The sequence below is a fragment of the Bos indicus genome, chromosome 6 (genome assembly GCF_029378745.1).
Source record: "Bos indicus isolate NIAB-ARS_2022 breed Sahiwal x Tharparkar chromosome 6, NIAB-ARS_B.indTharparkar_mat_pri_1.0, whole genome shotgun sequence".
NCBI lineage: Eukaryota > Metazoa > Chordata > Mammalia > Artiodactyla > Bovidae > Bos > Bos indicus.
Genome location: NC_091765.1, coordinates 95304418 through 95322536, shown reverse-complemented (window position 1 = coordinate 95322536; position 18119 = coordinate 95304418). Strand labels below are relative to the sequence as shown.

Below are 18119 nucleotides of genomic sequence, written 5' to 3'. Positions count from 1 at the left end.
CATTCATCTGCTGATGGACATCTAGGTTGCTTCCATGTCTTGGCTATTATAAACAGTGCTGCGATGAACATTGGGGTACACGTGTCTCTTTCCCTTCTGGTTTCCTCAGTGTGTATGCCCAGCAGTGGGGTTGCTGCAACAGAAAGAATAAAATACTTAGGAATATATCTACCTAAAGAAACTAAAGACCTATATATAGAAAACTATAAAACACTGGTGAAAGAAATCAAAGAGGACACTAATAGATGGAGAAATATACCATGTTCATGGATTGGAAGAATCAATATAGTGAAAATGAGTATACTACCCAAAGCAATTTATAGATTCAACGCAATCCCTATCAAGCTACCAACAGTATTCTTCACAGAGCTAGAACAAATAATTTCACAATTTGTATGGAAATACAAAAAACCTCGAATAGCCAAAGCGATCTTGAGAAAGAAGAATGGAACTGGAGGAATCAACCTACCTGACTTCAGGCTCTACTACAAAGCCACAGTTATCAAGACAGTATGGTACTGGCACAAAGACAGAAATATTGATCAATGGAAAAAATAGAAAGCCCAGAGATAAATCCACGCACATATGGACACCTTATCTTTGACAAAGGAGGCAAGAATATACAATGGATTAAAGACAATCTCTTTAACAAGTGGTGCTGGGAAATCTGGTCAACCACTTGTAAAAAAGAATGAAACTGGACCACTTTCTAACACCATACACAAAAATAAACTCAAATGATGAAACAGCTATGATGAACTAAGAATAATGGATTTATGTAATGCATTTATTTTAGAACTCAGCAACTATAATTGGGGCTTCCCTGGTGGCTCAGAGGTAAAGAATCTGCCTGCCAGTGGAGACATGGGTTCATTCCCTGGCTCGGGAAGATTCCCTGGAGAAGGAAACAGCAACCCACTCCAGTGTTCTTGCCTAGAAAATCCCATGGACAGGGAGGTTGGCAGGCTACAATCCATGGGTCGCAAAAGAATTGGATGCAATTTAGTGATTAAACAACAGCAACAACAATTATATATTGTGTTGGCCAAAAAGTTCATTCAGTTTTTTCCATAAGATGTTGTAAAATGGACTTTTCCACTAATCTAGTATCATACATTTAGTTGTTTAATAGTTGAGTCCTTAGAAATGCCATGTTGGGTGAGAACTCAAGTTCAGCTATCTTCGTGTTCTTTATCTGAGAATGGTGCCAATGTTATTTAGAGGAAGGATACAATTACCATCACCTCTGTGATATCAACTGTGAATGCTGCACTAGCTAAAATCTGACTTAAAAATCTATAACTTCTGGATGGTCCTAAATTTTACCTACTTATACTTCTACTCTGAATTACTTCTCTATGTTATGATACTATTTGACTATGTATCTTATTTTTTGTTTGTTTGTTTGTTTTTCTCTTAGAATTGAGACTTTATAACTGCAGGAGATGGGTCCTGGTTTTAGAATTTTTGAGTTCAATTTAGATATATCTAAAGATTTTTAAAGTTTTAATTAATCTAGGCGAAGACACTGATTTGAAAGAGAAGGTCATTTCTCTGGAAAGAAAGCCAACTATCTAGCTCTAAAGGTTTAATGGTGTTTAAAACAATTTTAACAACCTCATAAAGAACATTCTAGTACCACTGATCACACTGAAAGATACAGATACATTTTAATGACTCAACAGGGTCCACTTGAAATTGAAAACCTATTCTAAAATTGTAGTTAAAAAAAGGTAAAAATATCTAAGTAAGCCTTATCAAAAAGCTATGAATAGATCTTTCTATGAACGGTAATCATCTGTATTCCTGTCCACTAATTCAGGTCATTAAAATGCTTTTAAAAAGCTTATTAATCATTTTTTCTTTGTAGAAATTACCTAACACTGGTGAGTTGCTGTGTGCCCAGGACAGGCCTTCCTGTTTCTTTTTAGAGCTTCACTTATCTTTGTCTTCTTTGGGAACATCCTTGTTTTTTAGACTTCTATGCTGCTCTTGGATGAACAAAACCTTCCTCCAGGGGCCGCATCCTCTTCACATCCCCACACTGGAAAAAAATTTGGCTCAGATTTAGCCAATTTTCATTGAAAAATAAAGAAAACATCACTTGACCTTGCAGTTGTTTTCAGTATCCAGGGTTTTCAGAGGAAGGAATTCCCCCAAATTTGTGGAAATCTCTCATGTCTCTGAATTCTTCTCTTCAGAGTCTTTTCAGATTTGTCTTCCTTAATGAAAAATGTGTATGTCAAATAACCATATCCATATGAGCAGAGGAACTGAAGACTGAGAACTGCTTTACAAAATGAAGATAAAACATACATAATTATTTTTACTTCCAAAGGTGAAAGTTTAATCACACTTTTGTCCTTAGTCAAACTTGATGGGAATTTTGGAAGGAAAAATTAACTTCTTTTATAAAATATATTTGTAAAATTCGAACCTAGTTGAAACATCTTGTCCACTTCAGACTAACATGTTCAAATCCCTGTCTTGCTACTTACTGTGTGGCTTTGGGCTCATCACTTAACCTCTCTGTATCTTTGTTTCCTCCATGGGAAGCAAAAAACACAGTATCTACCTCATAGCATTTTTTGTATGGATTAAATGCAGCTTGGCACATGATAATTATTCAGTAAATGCTAATTATCATCATCATTACCATCTATTTCAACCATTGTCATCAGTATAGGGGTGTGTTTAGCTAGAAGGAGAACATACCTAGAGAATAGAATTACACATTTCCCTTGTAAAATACAAATTAACTCCTTATTTGAAACAATGGAGAAATGGTTGGTTGTATCAAATTTTATCGATGCCAAAATTTTATAAAGGGTTTTTATTTCTAGGATCTTGATATTAAATACATAAGGAGTGGTGAAAAATCTGTTAAATCGCAGAAGAGAAATTTGGAGTTAGGTTACTTACTCATCTTTTGACTCTGAGGTGATGAGCCAAGAACCAGCTGAACAAGAGTCTGTTCTCCTAGGCCACTGTATGTCTGATAGCAATATTTCCCTTTGTTTTAAAGGTTCGTTGGGGTGATAAAGGATCTACAGAAGAAGGTGCGAGGCTGGAGAAAGCCAAAAATGCTGTGGTAACCCTTCCTGAAGAACCAGAGGAACCCGTCAGACCGAGACCACCGCCATCTAAACCCACACACCAGCCTCCTCAGACAAAGTGGTACACGCCAATTAAGGTGACTGTTCAAACTTTATGGGATTTAACTGCAGCTTCCTAAAGTGTAATCCTTTTAGTCTCCCTGAAGGAGGACCAAGGTATATCAAACAGCAGACATTCAATTTACCTTCTAATGACTGACCGAGTCATTTCTCAGCAACAAGAAACTCTGTTTTTGTTATTTATTCATTTAATTTATGAAAGAAATGAGAGTAGAGGAAAAGACTTTATCTTCTTCATTTTAGCTCATTTATCTAGCAAGCAGAGGTTTGAGTACATTTCCCAGAGATTTACAGATCATGTTTCCCTTTAGGGTCGTCTGGACGCGCTCTGGGCTTTGTTGCGGAGGCAGTACGACCGAGTTTCCTTGATGCGACCTCAGGAAGGAGATGAGGTTTGTACCTGGGATGTGTTGGGAAAAAGCTAGATTATTCTTTTAAGGATGAAATAATTGATGAGATTAATATTTTAAGTTCCAAGCTATTTTTAATGTTATATGATTCTGGCATGGTGTTTAAACTATCAAAACATCTAAATCTTAAGATTTTACTTCTATGAGATGGAGATAATTTTAAAAACATCTGAGTTCAACCATTTAGAAAACCAATTTGAGAAAATATTCCTGGAATATCCCTAACAGATAATTTACCCTTTGCTGTGACCACAGGTAGAGAGAATTAGGTGGTTTGTGAAGCAGGCTTTTTCATTACCAAACCACTGTGGTTAATACAAACTTCTTGTATTTAAGAAGTTTGTGCCTCTGTTCAAATTAATGCATAATATAAAGTTCTGCTTCTCAAATGACATGTAACAACTCTCTTCTTCAATATGCTAGACTTTCACTTTTTAGGTTTTAAAATTGTTTTCATGCATCATCTTAGTTTTCTGTCCCCCAACTTAGACATTAATTTTCAACATTTTAAGTGTTGGGTATAGTGGTAGCACTGAGATGTATTAGCAAAAACAAGACAGTGGTTCCAATACTCTTGTCAGTAACCTTTTATATTCCTTTAACTCTCATGATTAAAATTTAGTTTTATGGCCTTTTCTCATTTGTACTAATTTTGAGTTAATTCAATAATTTGTAGATTATAAATATGCACAAGTAATAGCATCTGGTAATATTGAGGGGTACAGATGATAGCCTTGCCCTTAAGAAATCTAAACTTTGGGATACACACAAAAATAAAATTTATTCCAGAACATGATCTAAGCCATATATAGATAAGCATCAAGTACTCTTGAGTACATGGAGGAAGAGATATTAACTCTTCCTGGAGGAATCTGGGAATGTTTCATCAAAAATAGAGGCCTTCTAGTTTTGAAAATGCATAACATTTCATCAGGTGGAGCTAGGTGGAATGAGTATTTCCACAGATGAAGCGTCATGAGCAAAATCTCTGAGGTAGCCGAGAACAGTGATGTGTGGATTAAAAGATAGTCTGGGGGTTGGGGATTCAAGCCAGAATGATGAATTGGGAATAGAAGAAATCTTTGAGTTTGGATAAATTGATATATTTGTGCTTCTGAATGATGCATTATAATCATTCTTCCATTAATTCAAACAAATATCTATCTAATGTCTAAAATGTACCAAACACTTTGTTAGATACCAAGTAAATCTAACGTTCTTCTTAGATTATAGTGCTAGAATAGTTTACACATTGCCCCAGCAGGTTGAAGCATCATTTATTTTTCCATGATTGCAGAATAATGCTTTCATTATTTTGACCAAAATTTCCTTTGTTTTTTTGAGAATTTGCTCATTCTTCTGTCTGATATAGTCCTAGAATCTTTATCCTAACTCTTGAGGTTAAATTGTTTCAAAACTCAGAATTTTTCAGATTTTAGGACTCTGATACAGTCCATATATCTGTTTATATACTGTGGAAAGCATCATCTCTTGAGCTCAGTGTTGAGACATTCTGTTACAGAAATATTGATTAGTACAGGTGGATAATAATAGACCATAAATACTCTTCAGTTAGTTCAGGTCAGTTTTTTCTTCCAAATGTATTTTAGTGACACAGTTAACACAAAACTTTCAGTTTTAAAAGATTTTGTATTTAAAAAATATAGACAAAAGGTAGGAAACTCTCTGTTTCCCAGTTTTTTGTTTACCACTTTTTTCACTCTTCACCTATATATGTGACTTATGATTTTTAAATTTGTTTTTTTTTTAAATGCAGGACTTTAAACTTAGTAAATATCAATTGTTGGTTCAGTTAATTGATTTGCTTTTCATCAGATATATATTATGATTCTATGTGTGTCTGACACAGCCTGATTTAATCTTTATTCATAATACCTATTCTTGATGGCTTTGCTGCTTCCAAAATTTTGTCAACTGCAAATTTTTGTCACTTATTTCAAATTCAGACCTCAGTGGGGTACTCCATGAGCACCTTCCGCACAGATTGACACTCCACACTGTTAATTGAAATGAATATGGTAAAGGTAGAAGCCCACCAATAGTATTAACTCAGTTTACCATCTTATTCACAAGGATATTTAATAAATGTTATTAGTTTTCTGTATTTAAGGTATAACGTATATTTATGTATTCACCCATTCAACCGAATCAGTGATGCAGAATTATTTGGTTCTGGAAATCAAGTAATTGTGACATATTTTTTTCTTGCTTCTAGTTCTTGCTATGATCTTTTATAATATTTATTTTTTTAGACTAGGGTTTGATGTCGGACCTATAGTTTACAGCATATAACTTTTTCCCTTTAGACAGCCTGGGAAATCTTTGCCTTCCCCTCTTTTTATTCCTCATTTCCCCATTTTTCATGTTTCACAAAGATTATTGAGAATATCTGAGTTTCTGTCACCTTTGTATCATCTACCAGGACCTCTTTGATAGAGTTAATAGAGTTAATTTGATAGAGTTAATTCCAATATTAACTTCCCATCCTCCATATGCTAATTTCTTATACTAGTTTATGCATTTCTTATACACTATGCTAATTTTCTTTCTGGCTTCTTCTTCTTCTGAAGTCTTTTAATTGCTCTATTCTTTTCCTCATGAGCATAGTAAATACTGTTATTGATAACAGTTATTGATAACAGTAAATACTGTTATTGATAACAGCCCACTCATGGGACTTTGGTACTTATGCCCCAAAGAATCTGCATCAAACATAGGACACTTAATCTTAGTAAATGTTTGGTGGGTTTTATTTTTAAAAACTTTACAATGACTGGAATACATCAAATATTATTATCCAAAAAGTAATATTTAATTATTTCTCTAAATAAAATTGTTTGCATGGTACATGGGGTAATCTGTGCTGATATGCCAGCGTCCCACAAATTTTGTTTTTAAAAAAGACCATATAATATTTTTAAATTTCCAGTACTCTTCTTTTGCTTTAGAATAGCTTTCATTTGAGAAACTTAATTTACCTAGTAAGAAATTGAGGACCCAGAGATAGGGTAATAAGTGATACAGAACATATTTGGCACAGCTAATTTTTATGTACGTTAGTAAGATGGGATGCTTTGCTTTCATAATTATCTAAGCAGGAGAAGAAGACCATGGCTCCCTGTTACCTTCTATTTATTGTGGCTAGTTAGGTAAGCTCTCAGAAATTAAACTGTCTGAACCCCAAGGTTTTTATCAACTTAGTTTATATAGATATGGTTTATCTCATAGGATTACATGGAGTAGAGGAAAATTTAAATTTAGAAGACAAAGATGTCCAAGTAGCAGTGTCCTCTAGTTCTCTGCCTATTCTTTGTTTTGGATTTCCTAGGCAAGCTGGGGCATAATCACCTAATGAGAAAATTAGTCTTGGAGGGTTTTTTTGGACACATTTAGATAGCCAGATTTACCTATGACTAGGCTCCGCCAGCGTAAGGAAGGATAAAATTCTAACTTCAACTTGACTCCCCTGAAACCAATCAGTAATTGATAAAACTAAGTTAAAATATAGATCTCTGACTACTCAGACAACTGATGAAAGATTTCTTAAACATGTGTGTACTGAACTGACTGAACTGAACTGAACATATACAGTGTATATAGGTATATATATGTATCAATATTGATTCCCACTAAAAAGATTTGTCTCTGCATATCAAATAGTTCATTGGAATATATGTTACTAGCTGTTCAAGGCCAGTTCTTTTTAAGAAAAACTTAATCTTATGAACAAACTGGTGAATAAATTTTGCAAATAATTTTGTTATTTTTCTGTGCTTGTAAAGGCTTGAGTGTATTTACTTTTGACTATGCTTCTTGTGAAATGTGTGCATAATGGTATGAGGTGTGTGTGTGTGTGTGTGTGTGTGTTTAAAGCAATTTGTACATTGCAGAGATTAGGAGAACTTTTGCAAACATTTTCATTTCGTTGGGCATGGATGCAGTTTTGCTGTATATTGTCAAGAAACAAATGAGAACGCTTTCTCATTTGTCAATTTTAAAGAAAGTAATAGTCATGCTGTTTCTTTGGGGGCGGGGGAGACACAACAAAACTGCTTGAGAGACAATAAAACATCATGTTTTCAGATTGTGGCTTATGGTTCCAAAATAACACCACCTCCCCTTAGTCAACAGCGCCGTTTTCCACCTCGAAAACCCATCCTGTCATGGCTTTATACATTGTTTACTGCAGATTCTGCCTCTTGAGAGTCTAGTTTCATAAACACATCAGCGTCCATAGAACCAAACCCGGAGTCACGCACATTTCCCCTGCAAGGCCCGTCACGCTGAATTTCCAGCCAAATGGCTCTCCTTTCATGGCTCCGAGGCCGCAGCGGGCTCAATGGCAGCATCCGCGGCCGAACTGAAGTCCTTGATCAAGTAACTGAAGTTCAGGCATCAAGTATCAAAGCGACGCCAGACACCTCTTGCTCGGCCTCCGCCCTCCGGCTACCTGTGGGCGCCGCCAGCCCCCGCCAGGCGGCGGGACGGCGGGGCTGCGGGGCTGCGGGCGGCCGGGGCGCCGGGCTTTGATGGCGGCCGCCGGTCCTCGGAGTCATGAATGTTTCAGCGCGCGGGCGCGAGGTGCGGGCGGCGCGTCCAGGTGTGAGCTCGCAGGTTGTCGCCGACATCTGTTCGCCGCGGCGGCGGCGGCCTCCCCCGGCCCGCAGCGAGCGGCCGGATTGTCAGCGGAGGTAGTTGAGAGCGGCAGGACCGTTTTGGTCTCCCTCTCGCTGCCTGGAGGCCTGAAACACCAAAGGTAGGAGCAGGGGGTGGACACAGCTGCGCTCCCGAACTTGCCTTAGGCGCGAATAAAGAGATCTAATGCAGTTTGACTCCGTGGCGGTGGGGAGACGAGGACGGAAAGCCACTTCAGAGACAACTTAACGCGGCAACATCTGCCGCCAAGTTTCCAGGGAGTGACGGGGGACAGCAGGTACCCATCGAAGTCTCCACATAAACAGCCTCCGTGAAGCCGGGGACTCTTTTGAAGGGTCTCCATCAAACGGGCTGGGGTCTGCAGCAGGCGATTGTTTGGTTTTCAAAGCGGTGTTTTGTTTTTGCCATAACAAGGTAATTTATAAATGATGCATTAGCAGGCGTTCTCTCTCTCTCTCTCTTTTCTTTTTCTATTTGAAAAGAGAGTTAGAGAAGCAGCAAAGCAAAGAAGAAAGCGCAGCCCTGGTTAGGGAGCTGTTCCACAAACCCAATCTCCAAGGAGCTTCTTGTCTGTCATCGAGGTTATGTTAACCTTCAGACCGCAGTCCCTCCTTCACCAATAAGCAGACAGAAATTGAAACACGGCCAGAAAAGAATGCTGGTGGTAGTAACACCCGTGGTGAAGTATGCACACTATGTCTTTGTTTTTTAAACTTAGGGCTTTTTATTACACGGAGATGAAAGAGAATTAGGTTTCTTGCCAGATGTGTTTAAATTTTAGTAAGACGAAATTGAGAAAATTGCACTGACTTTAATTTTCTTCTCATTTATAAAGGCTGCGTAGCGATAGTTGGGTATTAAAAATCAAAAGTAAGAATAACATGTTAATGGAAGCGTTTTTTTTTTTCCTTTTAAAGAAGTTTTCTCCTCTTCTACCTAGATTGAGCCAGAAAAAAATCCTAAGGATTTGTATAATTCGCTGAGATTATTGCAACAACTTATAATTGTGCACACACAGTATTGGCACAACAGATTTGTTAAAATATTAGTCTGACAAGTAAAGCTTCGGGGTATGGTAAGGTAATAAGGATTCTATGGTAATATAAACTGTTATGGTTAATAATATTTAGGCAGCCTCACCTGAGGAAGTAGTTGGGCAGCCACGAAGATAAAGGAAAGGAGCTGATCCAAAGTGGCCTTTGGAGTGAGGGCAGCCAGGGTGCAATGACCTGAGGAGAAATGCTAGCACTTGGCAAAGTTTTCATCAGTCGGTGGTGAAATAAACAATATAGGTGCATAGCCAGTTTGCAGTTAAGCTAAGTTTATTACATGGAGAGGACTTCCATTAATTGTGCAGATATTTTCATTTTTAAAAATGATTGATGGTAGCTGCTTAAAAGAAAAAAGTTCATTATAACAGAACTCAGTGCTAGTCCTCTGATTTAAAAAAAAAATCTACAAACTCTCCCACCAAAACCCAGTCTGAAAACATAGGTTTATTTAGAAGGCACCAGAGAAGCCTGTGGAGAAGGCAATGGCACCCCACTCCGGTACTCTTGCCTGGACGGAGGAGCCTGGTAGGCTGCAGTCCATGGGATTGCTTTGAGTCAGACATGACTGAGAGACTTCACTTTCACTTTTCACTTTCATACATTGGAGAAGGAAATGGCAGCCCACTCCAGTGTTCTTGCCTGGAGAATCCCAGGGATGGGGGAGCCTGGTGGGCTGTCCTCTATGCGGTCGCACAGAGTTGGACACGACTGAAGTGATTTAGCAGCAGCAGCAGCAGAGAAGCCTGAGAACCTCAGTGGTAGATGATTCGGGCTGGACCTCTGGCTTCCATCTCCAGATCTAGATTTAGGTTCAGTCCTTTGTCAGTCCTGCTTCTGAATTCTCGAGCTCCAAACTAACGGCCTCACCTCTTCAGTGGTGGCTTTTTCAAGGATTCTTAACCCTCCCAAGGATCACTCTGAACACTCATGCTTTCAAAGCAGCACTCTGAACTATCAAACCACTTCATCTTCAGATTGAAGAAGCATCTGGAAGGCAGCGATTTCGTACGAGGATGCCTTTAAATTCTGCATCACATTTGCAAGACGTAAACCACTTGTGGATGTTTCTGAGCAGATTGAAGCTTTCACTCAGACGATTTGATGTGTAAGATGTCTTCAGTGCTTGGAACTATGCGGCTAATAACTGCGTTCTTAAACTTCGTTTTTAGATTCCATGTAAATACTTTGTGTCATATAGCCAAACGTAGATTTTAGGGACTCTACTTTAGCTTTATTGAGTCAGTCCTACTGAACACAAAATGCCTGCAATGCTTTCACTTTTCCCTTTTTATACTTAAATGAAAGAGTAGATAAAAATATCATTTGTAAAAACTCTTAAGTGATTGCTTGCATTTTGTTTCTATAAGATCTGAAATTTTGTATGGTCCTTTAGGCCAAGTATGATTGGACAACACTTGGAAAGAGTACCCGTAGATGTTTCTATCCTTTTTATTACCACCAGTATCTTTCCATTCTTACTATCTTTCTCTCCCGTTCTCCACCCCCACCCCAGAAAACAGCCTTAGTAGGCAGATTTATTTATTTAATCTTTTGGCTGTACCGCATGGCATACATGAGGATCTTAATTCCCTGACTAGGGATTGAACTTGGAGAAGGCAATGGCAGCCCACTCCAGTGCTCTTTCCTGGAAAATCCCATGAATGGAGGAGCCTAGAAGGCTGCAGTCCATGGGGTCGCAAAGAGTCGGATATGACTGAGTGACTTCACTTTCTTTCACTTTTCACTTTCATGCATTGGGGAAGGAAATGGCAACCCACTCCAGTGTTCTTTCCTGGAGAATCCCAGGGACCTCAGAGCCTGGTGGGCTGCTGTCTATGGGGTCACATAGAGTTGGGCACAACTGAAGTGACTTAGCAGCAGCAGCAGCAGGGATTGAACTCTTACCCCATGTACTGGCAGCATGGAGTCTTAACCACTGGAGCATCAGGAAAGCCCCAGTTCTTATTACTTCTTGTCATTACATTTCAGGGCATCCTTAAAATACATTAAATATCCCACTTAAATTAGCAGAAAGAATTAACTTCGGTTTACACATATTTGAAAGACAAATTTTTAGTAGAATAACTCATGTCGTGAACATGCCATTGTTACAGTTTCCACTGTCTGATTTATGCCTGTGTGCGTGTGTGTATATATATGTGTGTGTATAATGTTTAATATAAATGTATGTGTATATATAGTCCTACAGAACATATTTTTCAGTGTATATGTCTTTGACTAATGTCTGTTTCAGTGGAAAATAGCAAGTTCAGAAAATAGAGTGCTTTTTTGATACTATTTCATAGCTTAAATAAAATTGTTGCTTAATTATGCATATAAGCTGGCAAAAGTGTTGACTCAATTTGGTTCCCCAAAGTGAAAAACAGAATATGCAAATTTTAATCATTTAAATTACCCAAAAAGGTTTATTTTTTCAACCAAAGTATAAGTAGAACTTAGATATTTAATTGGCTTCTTACCCCTCTGATCCAGAATGTATTTAGTGGCCTCATATATATGTTATATATTAATTTGTAAGTTTAGGTAGAGATATTTTTTTGTTAGAATTGATCAGCAACCTTTAGAAAATCACGAGACAAAAATTATTAAATTAACATAAATATCCTCTTCTTGAATTAATGCACTGAGTTTAAAAATAAGTCTCTGTCTCTGTGTGTGTGTTTTTTTTTTTGTCACCAGTGAGCTTTTGGCACACTAAAAGAATACTTTAAAAATATCAACTTTGTTAACATTGGTTCCATGGCCAAATGCATTATTGTATTTGTGGGGAGGCTGGCGATCTCCCCGTCTTACTCTTCCACCATCTTCTTCTGCTCCCCCTCTGGCCAAGTACATTATTTTCTTAGGCTCATATACAATTTTGTTGTTAAGCACCTGGAGAACATTAATTAAATCATCCAATTGGGAGTAGAAATGTCAGCAAAGGTAGATTTTTAACCTTTCTTTTTCTGTGTTTACTTTTTCTGTAGCCCTTATGTAATCTTAATTACGATAGATTAAATTTATATTTATTTAAATGTCACCTTACAATTTCTGATAATTTATAGAAATTTATATTATTCTGTATATCTTAAATTTTGCTTTCAATTTAGAGCCCGAAGGATATAGTCTAATGAGGGGGAAAAGTACATTGTTTGGTAGACAGTTTATTACTTTAACAGAGAGCCTAATGATGGTGCCTTTATGTCTACCAGGCCCCTATTTATAAGTTCAGTTTAAGGAAACCTTTGTAACTCAGTTAAGGAAATTGGCTTGAGTAGGAAGCTTTCATTGTCCCCTTCTTTTAAAAATGAATTTATACTAATACATTGTATAAATGTATACTTTTAAGGAGAAATAAGTGACATTTTTGGCTAAATGGCTTTCATTTCTTTTTCTACTCCTAAATAAAACACTATAATTTTTATAATATACATTTATAATCTAAGTAAATCATCTTTAAAATTGCTTCATATAATCTTACATTCTTCCCTAATTCCACTCTGAATCAAATCACAGCCTCTAGTATATGAGGAATTTGAAACTGTTGTAAACTTTGTGGTAAAAAATAAAAATGATTTACTATTCAGACTTTGCAAAAATTATGTTTAAGAATGCCAACGGCCATTTACTTGTTTACCATTTTTATTTATCTGACTTTGGATTAAAAATTAACTCCTTTTATTTCAAAGACTTAAAAGGAATTTTTTTCTCCTAATGCTTTTCTTTTTTCAGTTAATGAAATTGGAATAGTTTACAAACTCTTTCCCATTTCAAAATAATTTTGTTCACTGATATACTTCATATTTCTCACCCTAGAGAACTCTTTTCACTTAGAAAATATGTGGGGAAAAGGTGGTTCTAATTTTCTAAACTTTAGATTCCCATAATGCTTCTTCAAAGCAGGTTACTGTATTGAAAATAATATATATTATATATATTTTTCATAATCCTGACCAGCATTAAGCACAGTTTGGTTTGCAATCACACACACATACATCATATCATATCAATATTATATCCTATCTTGATTGACAGTAAATCTGTAACATACTTCAATAAAAAATTCAAATAACACATCTATATACATAGTAAACAGATTAGAGGTCAATAGTAAAGAATGATTACTCTCCAATTACCTTTGCCTGACACTTTCATTTCTCTCCCTTCTCCTATCGCCTAACATTGGTTGATTCTTACAGTTTAACCTTTGATCTTAAGTTTTCTCTCTTCCTATAGAGAAAACTTTCTTTTTTCTACGTGGCCTTTCTCTAGAGACCATGTAGATTTTCACTGCTTTGCTCTCATCACGATACACACCATTTTAGACAGTTCTGGCCTCCTTCCTCAATTCCTCTTCCTTGTCTCTGAAAACATGTATAATGTTGTCTTATTACCACACTCTCTGTGTTTAACTGGATTAGCATATTCCTATGTATGTTTTTCATATATTAACTTTATTTCCGTTATTCTAGCTACCCTTCCCCTGCTGTACCTAAGCTGAAGCTGAACAGACCTCATGGTTCCCACAATTCAGTGAGCAGAGACAAGACCTTAACTTATTCTGAGTGTGATGTCTCATGCCAAAAAATCACTATATTACCCTATAATGTATACAAGGTACTGATTGAATGAACAGAATTATGTGATTTAATGTCCCCTTTAGCTTTATTGTAATTGATTAAAATGAATTCTTGATGAATTTATGTAGTAAACTCTACTGATTCTGGAGAGATACATATTTTGATTTTGTGGAACTTAAAAAGGTTTTTGTAAGCAGGACTTATAATTTTACCTTCATGTTTCCACCCTGAAACTAAGCTACTGAGAAAATTATGACATCAGAGCAATTCTTAAATTTGACAAATATGAATTGTCTCTTATAATAGTATGACTGAGGATGCTGATACATAAACATGCTATTTCTCTGGAGCTAAGGTTTATCATTTGGGGATGATGATTAATTTTTAATTCATAATTAAATCTGTTGAACATTTTCTGAGTTATAAGAGCATGATACAATTATTTCTCCTCAGGTTGAATTCTGAATAGATGAAGGCTTATAATTTTTATTAATTCTCTTTATTGGGATATGTTTATTTTTTTCTTGTTTGCAGTTGCATTGTTCTTTTTTTTTTTTTAAAAACAGATTTAGTCTTTGTTTCATATTTGATCCAAGAAAAATTTTCAATGACTGGAATTCTTGTAGGATGTATGTTTATCCCAGTGAAATCATACATTACGATGTCAGTCTCTTGCATTATTATCATCTTCTCTGCAAGCATACATGCAGCTTATGCTAGCTCTGAGTCTCATTAGTCCAGTTTATAGAAACACTGGCTCTTCTCAACAAATGACCAGAAAGCTGACAACTGAACTCAGTCCCTACTCTCCAGAAGAAGCATGATGGCTTTATCTATTCTCTGAATCCAGATTTATGAACTAGTCCTATGCTCTTAACTAGATTAGTTCCTTTTCCATTAACTGCTTAAAGTAGGGCAGCTGTCTGAGCTGTTGGTTGTAAATTTGCTAATGTCTACTTCGTTAATCTCAGGTAAAAAGGCAGCACATAACAGGATCAGAGTTTCAGGACCTGAGGTTTTCACAGCCTGAAATGAGCATGGAAGGGTCAGTGGAGTGGAGAATTGAAGAGATGGGAGGAAGTGTTACATTAGGAAGAAAGGGATGACTTCTGTCATTAATCTTAATTAATTGCCAAGTTTTAAATCTGAGTTATTAATACTGAAATTAAGCCCTTAATATACTGTTCATGCTTTGGCATCAGATGCTCTTTTATAAGATAAAAGGTTTAGGAGGGAGAGAAGTGTGTGTGTGTGTGTGTGTGTGTGTGTGTGTGTGTATCTTACATAAATATTTTCATTTACATCTTTCAAAGATTTCCCTGGGTTAATATTCAGGCCTTCACCTTTTGACAGTTACTGTAGGGCAGTTAGGAATTATAGACAAGTAACAGTAAATCCAAATAAAATTTCTAGGTATAGCAACAGCAGTAAATCTGAATAATATTACTTTCATGTTTACCAGCATACAAAATACTTCACTGAAGAGGAAATGTCAGATTATAGGCTGAAGTAGAAGGAGGAAAGATCGTGAGCAGAAGTGGGAAAAGAAGCAAATGAAAAAGAAATGAATGAGAAAGAGATTATTCTTCTGAAAATCTTGCAGGCAACAGAATTAGTGTTTACTTAAATATTAAACTACAAATTATACATTTGTATAGTTCCATATTCCTCTATTGCAGCCCTAATCAATTAGAATTAAACAAATTGAACCTTGAAATGACTAAGCAGCCTTTCCTTTAAAATTCTTTTTTTCTCCCCACTTGGCTGTTCTACTCATGTTTGCCAGGTTTACCCTACTTTGCTATTAAACCTCCATTATTATTCCATGATACTTTTCAGTGTGAAATTGCAACTAACTGTATTAATTGTTAATATTTTGGCCAAGGAGGCTATGGAATAAGGCTTGCAGTACTTCCAGGGAAAATCACTAAAAAGCAGGTATGGCTTAAAGCTTCTGAATTATGAATTCAGAATTACATTTCAAATTCTCCATGTATTTGGACAAATGAAAAGGTCTATAACGAAAGTATATAACGTACTAAGTTAATTTTTACACGTGTATCTTTCTTCTGATGACTCTGAACTGAATTGCAGTAGCAGGTTATAGCCAGTGACTTGAATACTGTTGTCCATGAATTTAAAATCCCAAATTAGGTTTTGATATATATAATGTTTATTCTTTACAGAAGTGTTTTCTTCCTTTTATTATTAGCTTTAAATATAAATAAGATAAAACATAGTATTTATCTGTCTACCTATTTTGCACACTAATTATTGGAGAGACAATGCAAAAATCTGAAGATATCAAGAGTTTAGATTTTAATTTAATTTATAGGTAGTGGAGAGCCAGTAAAGTTTTGGAGCTGCCTAATAATGTGACCAAATGAAATTTGGGACAGGAGTGGAGGTAATTTTTTTGTGTGTGATAATCTAGTATCAATGCTTTTATATTTATGTGTAGTCTTTCATCATGAGTTGTAGAAAGAATCACATGAACATTATAATATAGGAGACCTGATGGATTGTCAAATGACTAAGTGGCTTTTGGATAAAATAACACTTTTTTTCTAATAGACATCGCATTTTTTAAAAATACCAACTTAGGTTAATTAGCTAAAAATCTGATATTTCATGGCTTTCATATATTTTTCGTGATTTGTCAGAGGTCTAGAGGTCTTTCTTGCTTCTTAGTAATATTTAGATAGATAATTAAAGCTCAGACTAGCAGATCAGATGTACATGAATACATATATTTTTTCATATGTGCATGCAGGCATGCATGTGGAGTGTGTTTATGCATCTGATGGGGGTGACAACAGGGCATCATGGTTGTTGAGGGCACTCATAATTTCAGGAAAGAGGGCACACTTTCTCTTGATGGGAAGGATTTAGGACTCAATTTCAGCTAATCGCTGAGCACTTACTATGTCTTAGGTGTTTCCCTGGTGGCTCAGTGGTTCAGTGGTAAAGAATCTGCCAATTCAGGAGACAAAGGTTTGATCCCTGAGTCAGGAAGATCCCCTGGAGAAGGAAATGGCCAGTCAATCCACTATTCTTGCCTGGGAAATCCCATGGACAGAGGAGCCTAGAGGGTTATGGTCCAGATGGTTACAAAAGAGTCAGACATGATTTAGCGACTAAACTACTGCAAATGTCTTAGGTATGTTCAGTTAGGTGTGTTCAGCTATTAGTGCTTAGAATTAGGTGTCATTTCATTTCCATTTTATACATGAAGAACATGGGACTCAGAGAAATTTATTGCATTTGCCAAGGTTACATTGCTGAAAAATAACAGAGCCTAGATTCAAACCCAGGTTTTATTTATTTCCAGTTCAGTGAGTGCCCCATTATGCCATACTATCATTGTCCAGTGCTGCTCTTTATTCTTCTTCCTATTCAGTCAATAACTCAGTGAACTAGGGCTTTTATACACGTAGAGAAGTGCTTTTTAAAATTTCCAATTTTGAGTCTGATTCTCTTGGGCCAAAATGATCAAGTTTGTATCTGTGTCTGTATTCATAAATTTTTTTAGCATGTAGAGTTGAAATTGAGTCCACTATTGGTTGAATCTGTGGATGTGGAAACAGTGGGTAGAACCATTTCAGATGAAGGACTTGAGCGTCAGTGGATTGTAGTATCATGAGAGGTCTTGGAGTCAATCCACTGTGGATACTGAGGACAGAGAGACTGTGTATTCAGAATGCATCAGTTCAGTTCAGTTCAGTTGCTCAGTTGTGTCCAACTCATAGTGACCCCATGGACTGCAGCATGCCAGGCCTCCCTGTTCATCACCAACTCTTGGAGTTTACTCAGACTTACGTCCATTTAGTCGGTGATGCTATCCAACCATCTCATCCTCTGTCATCCCCTTCTCCTTTCGCCTTCAGTCTTTCCCAGCATCAGGGTCTTTTCCAGTGAGTCAGTTCTTCACATCAGGTGGCCAAAGTATTGGACTTTCAGCTTCAGCATCAGTCCTTCCAATGAATGTTCAGGACTGATCTCCTTTAGGATGGACTGGTTGGACCTCCTTGCAATCCAAGGGACTCTCAAGAGTCTTCTCTAACACCATAGTTCAAAAGCATCAATTCTTCGGCACTCAGCTTTTATTTATAGTCCAACTCTCACATCCTTACATGACTACTGGAAAAAACATTGCTTTGACTAGACGGACCTTTGTTGGCAAAGTAATGTCTCTGCTTCTTAATATGCTGTCTGTGTTGG

The 18119-nt window shown here is 36.7% G+C and overlaps 1 protein-coding gene across 1 annotated transcript in view; it reads left to right on the top strand.

The window, feature by feature from the left end:
- Window positions 1-18119, top strand: part of ANTXR2 (ANTXR cell adhesion molecule 2) — a 180332-nt gene that overhangs the window by 97382 nt on the left and 64831 nt on the right. The window contains exons 15-16 of the mRNA XM_019962996.2: window positions 3026-3193; window positions 3488-3568. Coding sequence (XP_019818555.2) covers window positions 3026-3193; window positions 3488-3568 — 249 coding nt within the window. The remainder of the gene's footprint in view (window positions 1-3025; window positions 3194-3487; window positions 3569-18119) is intronic.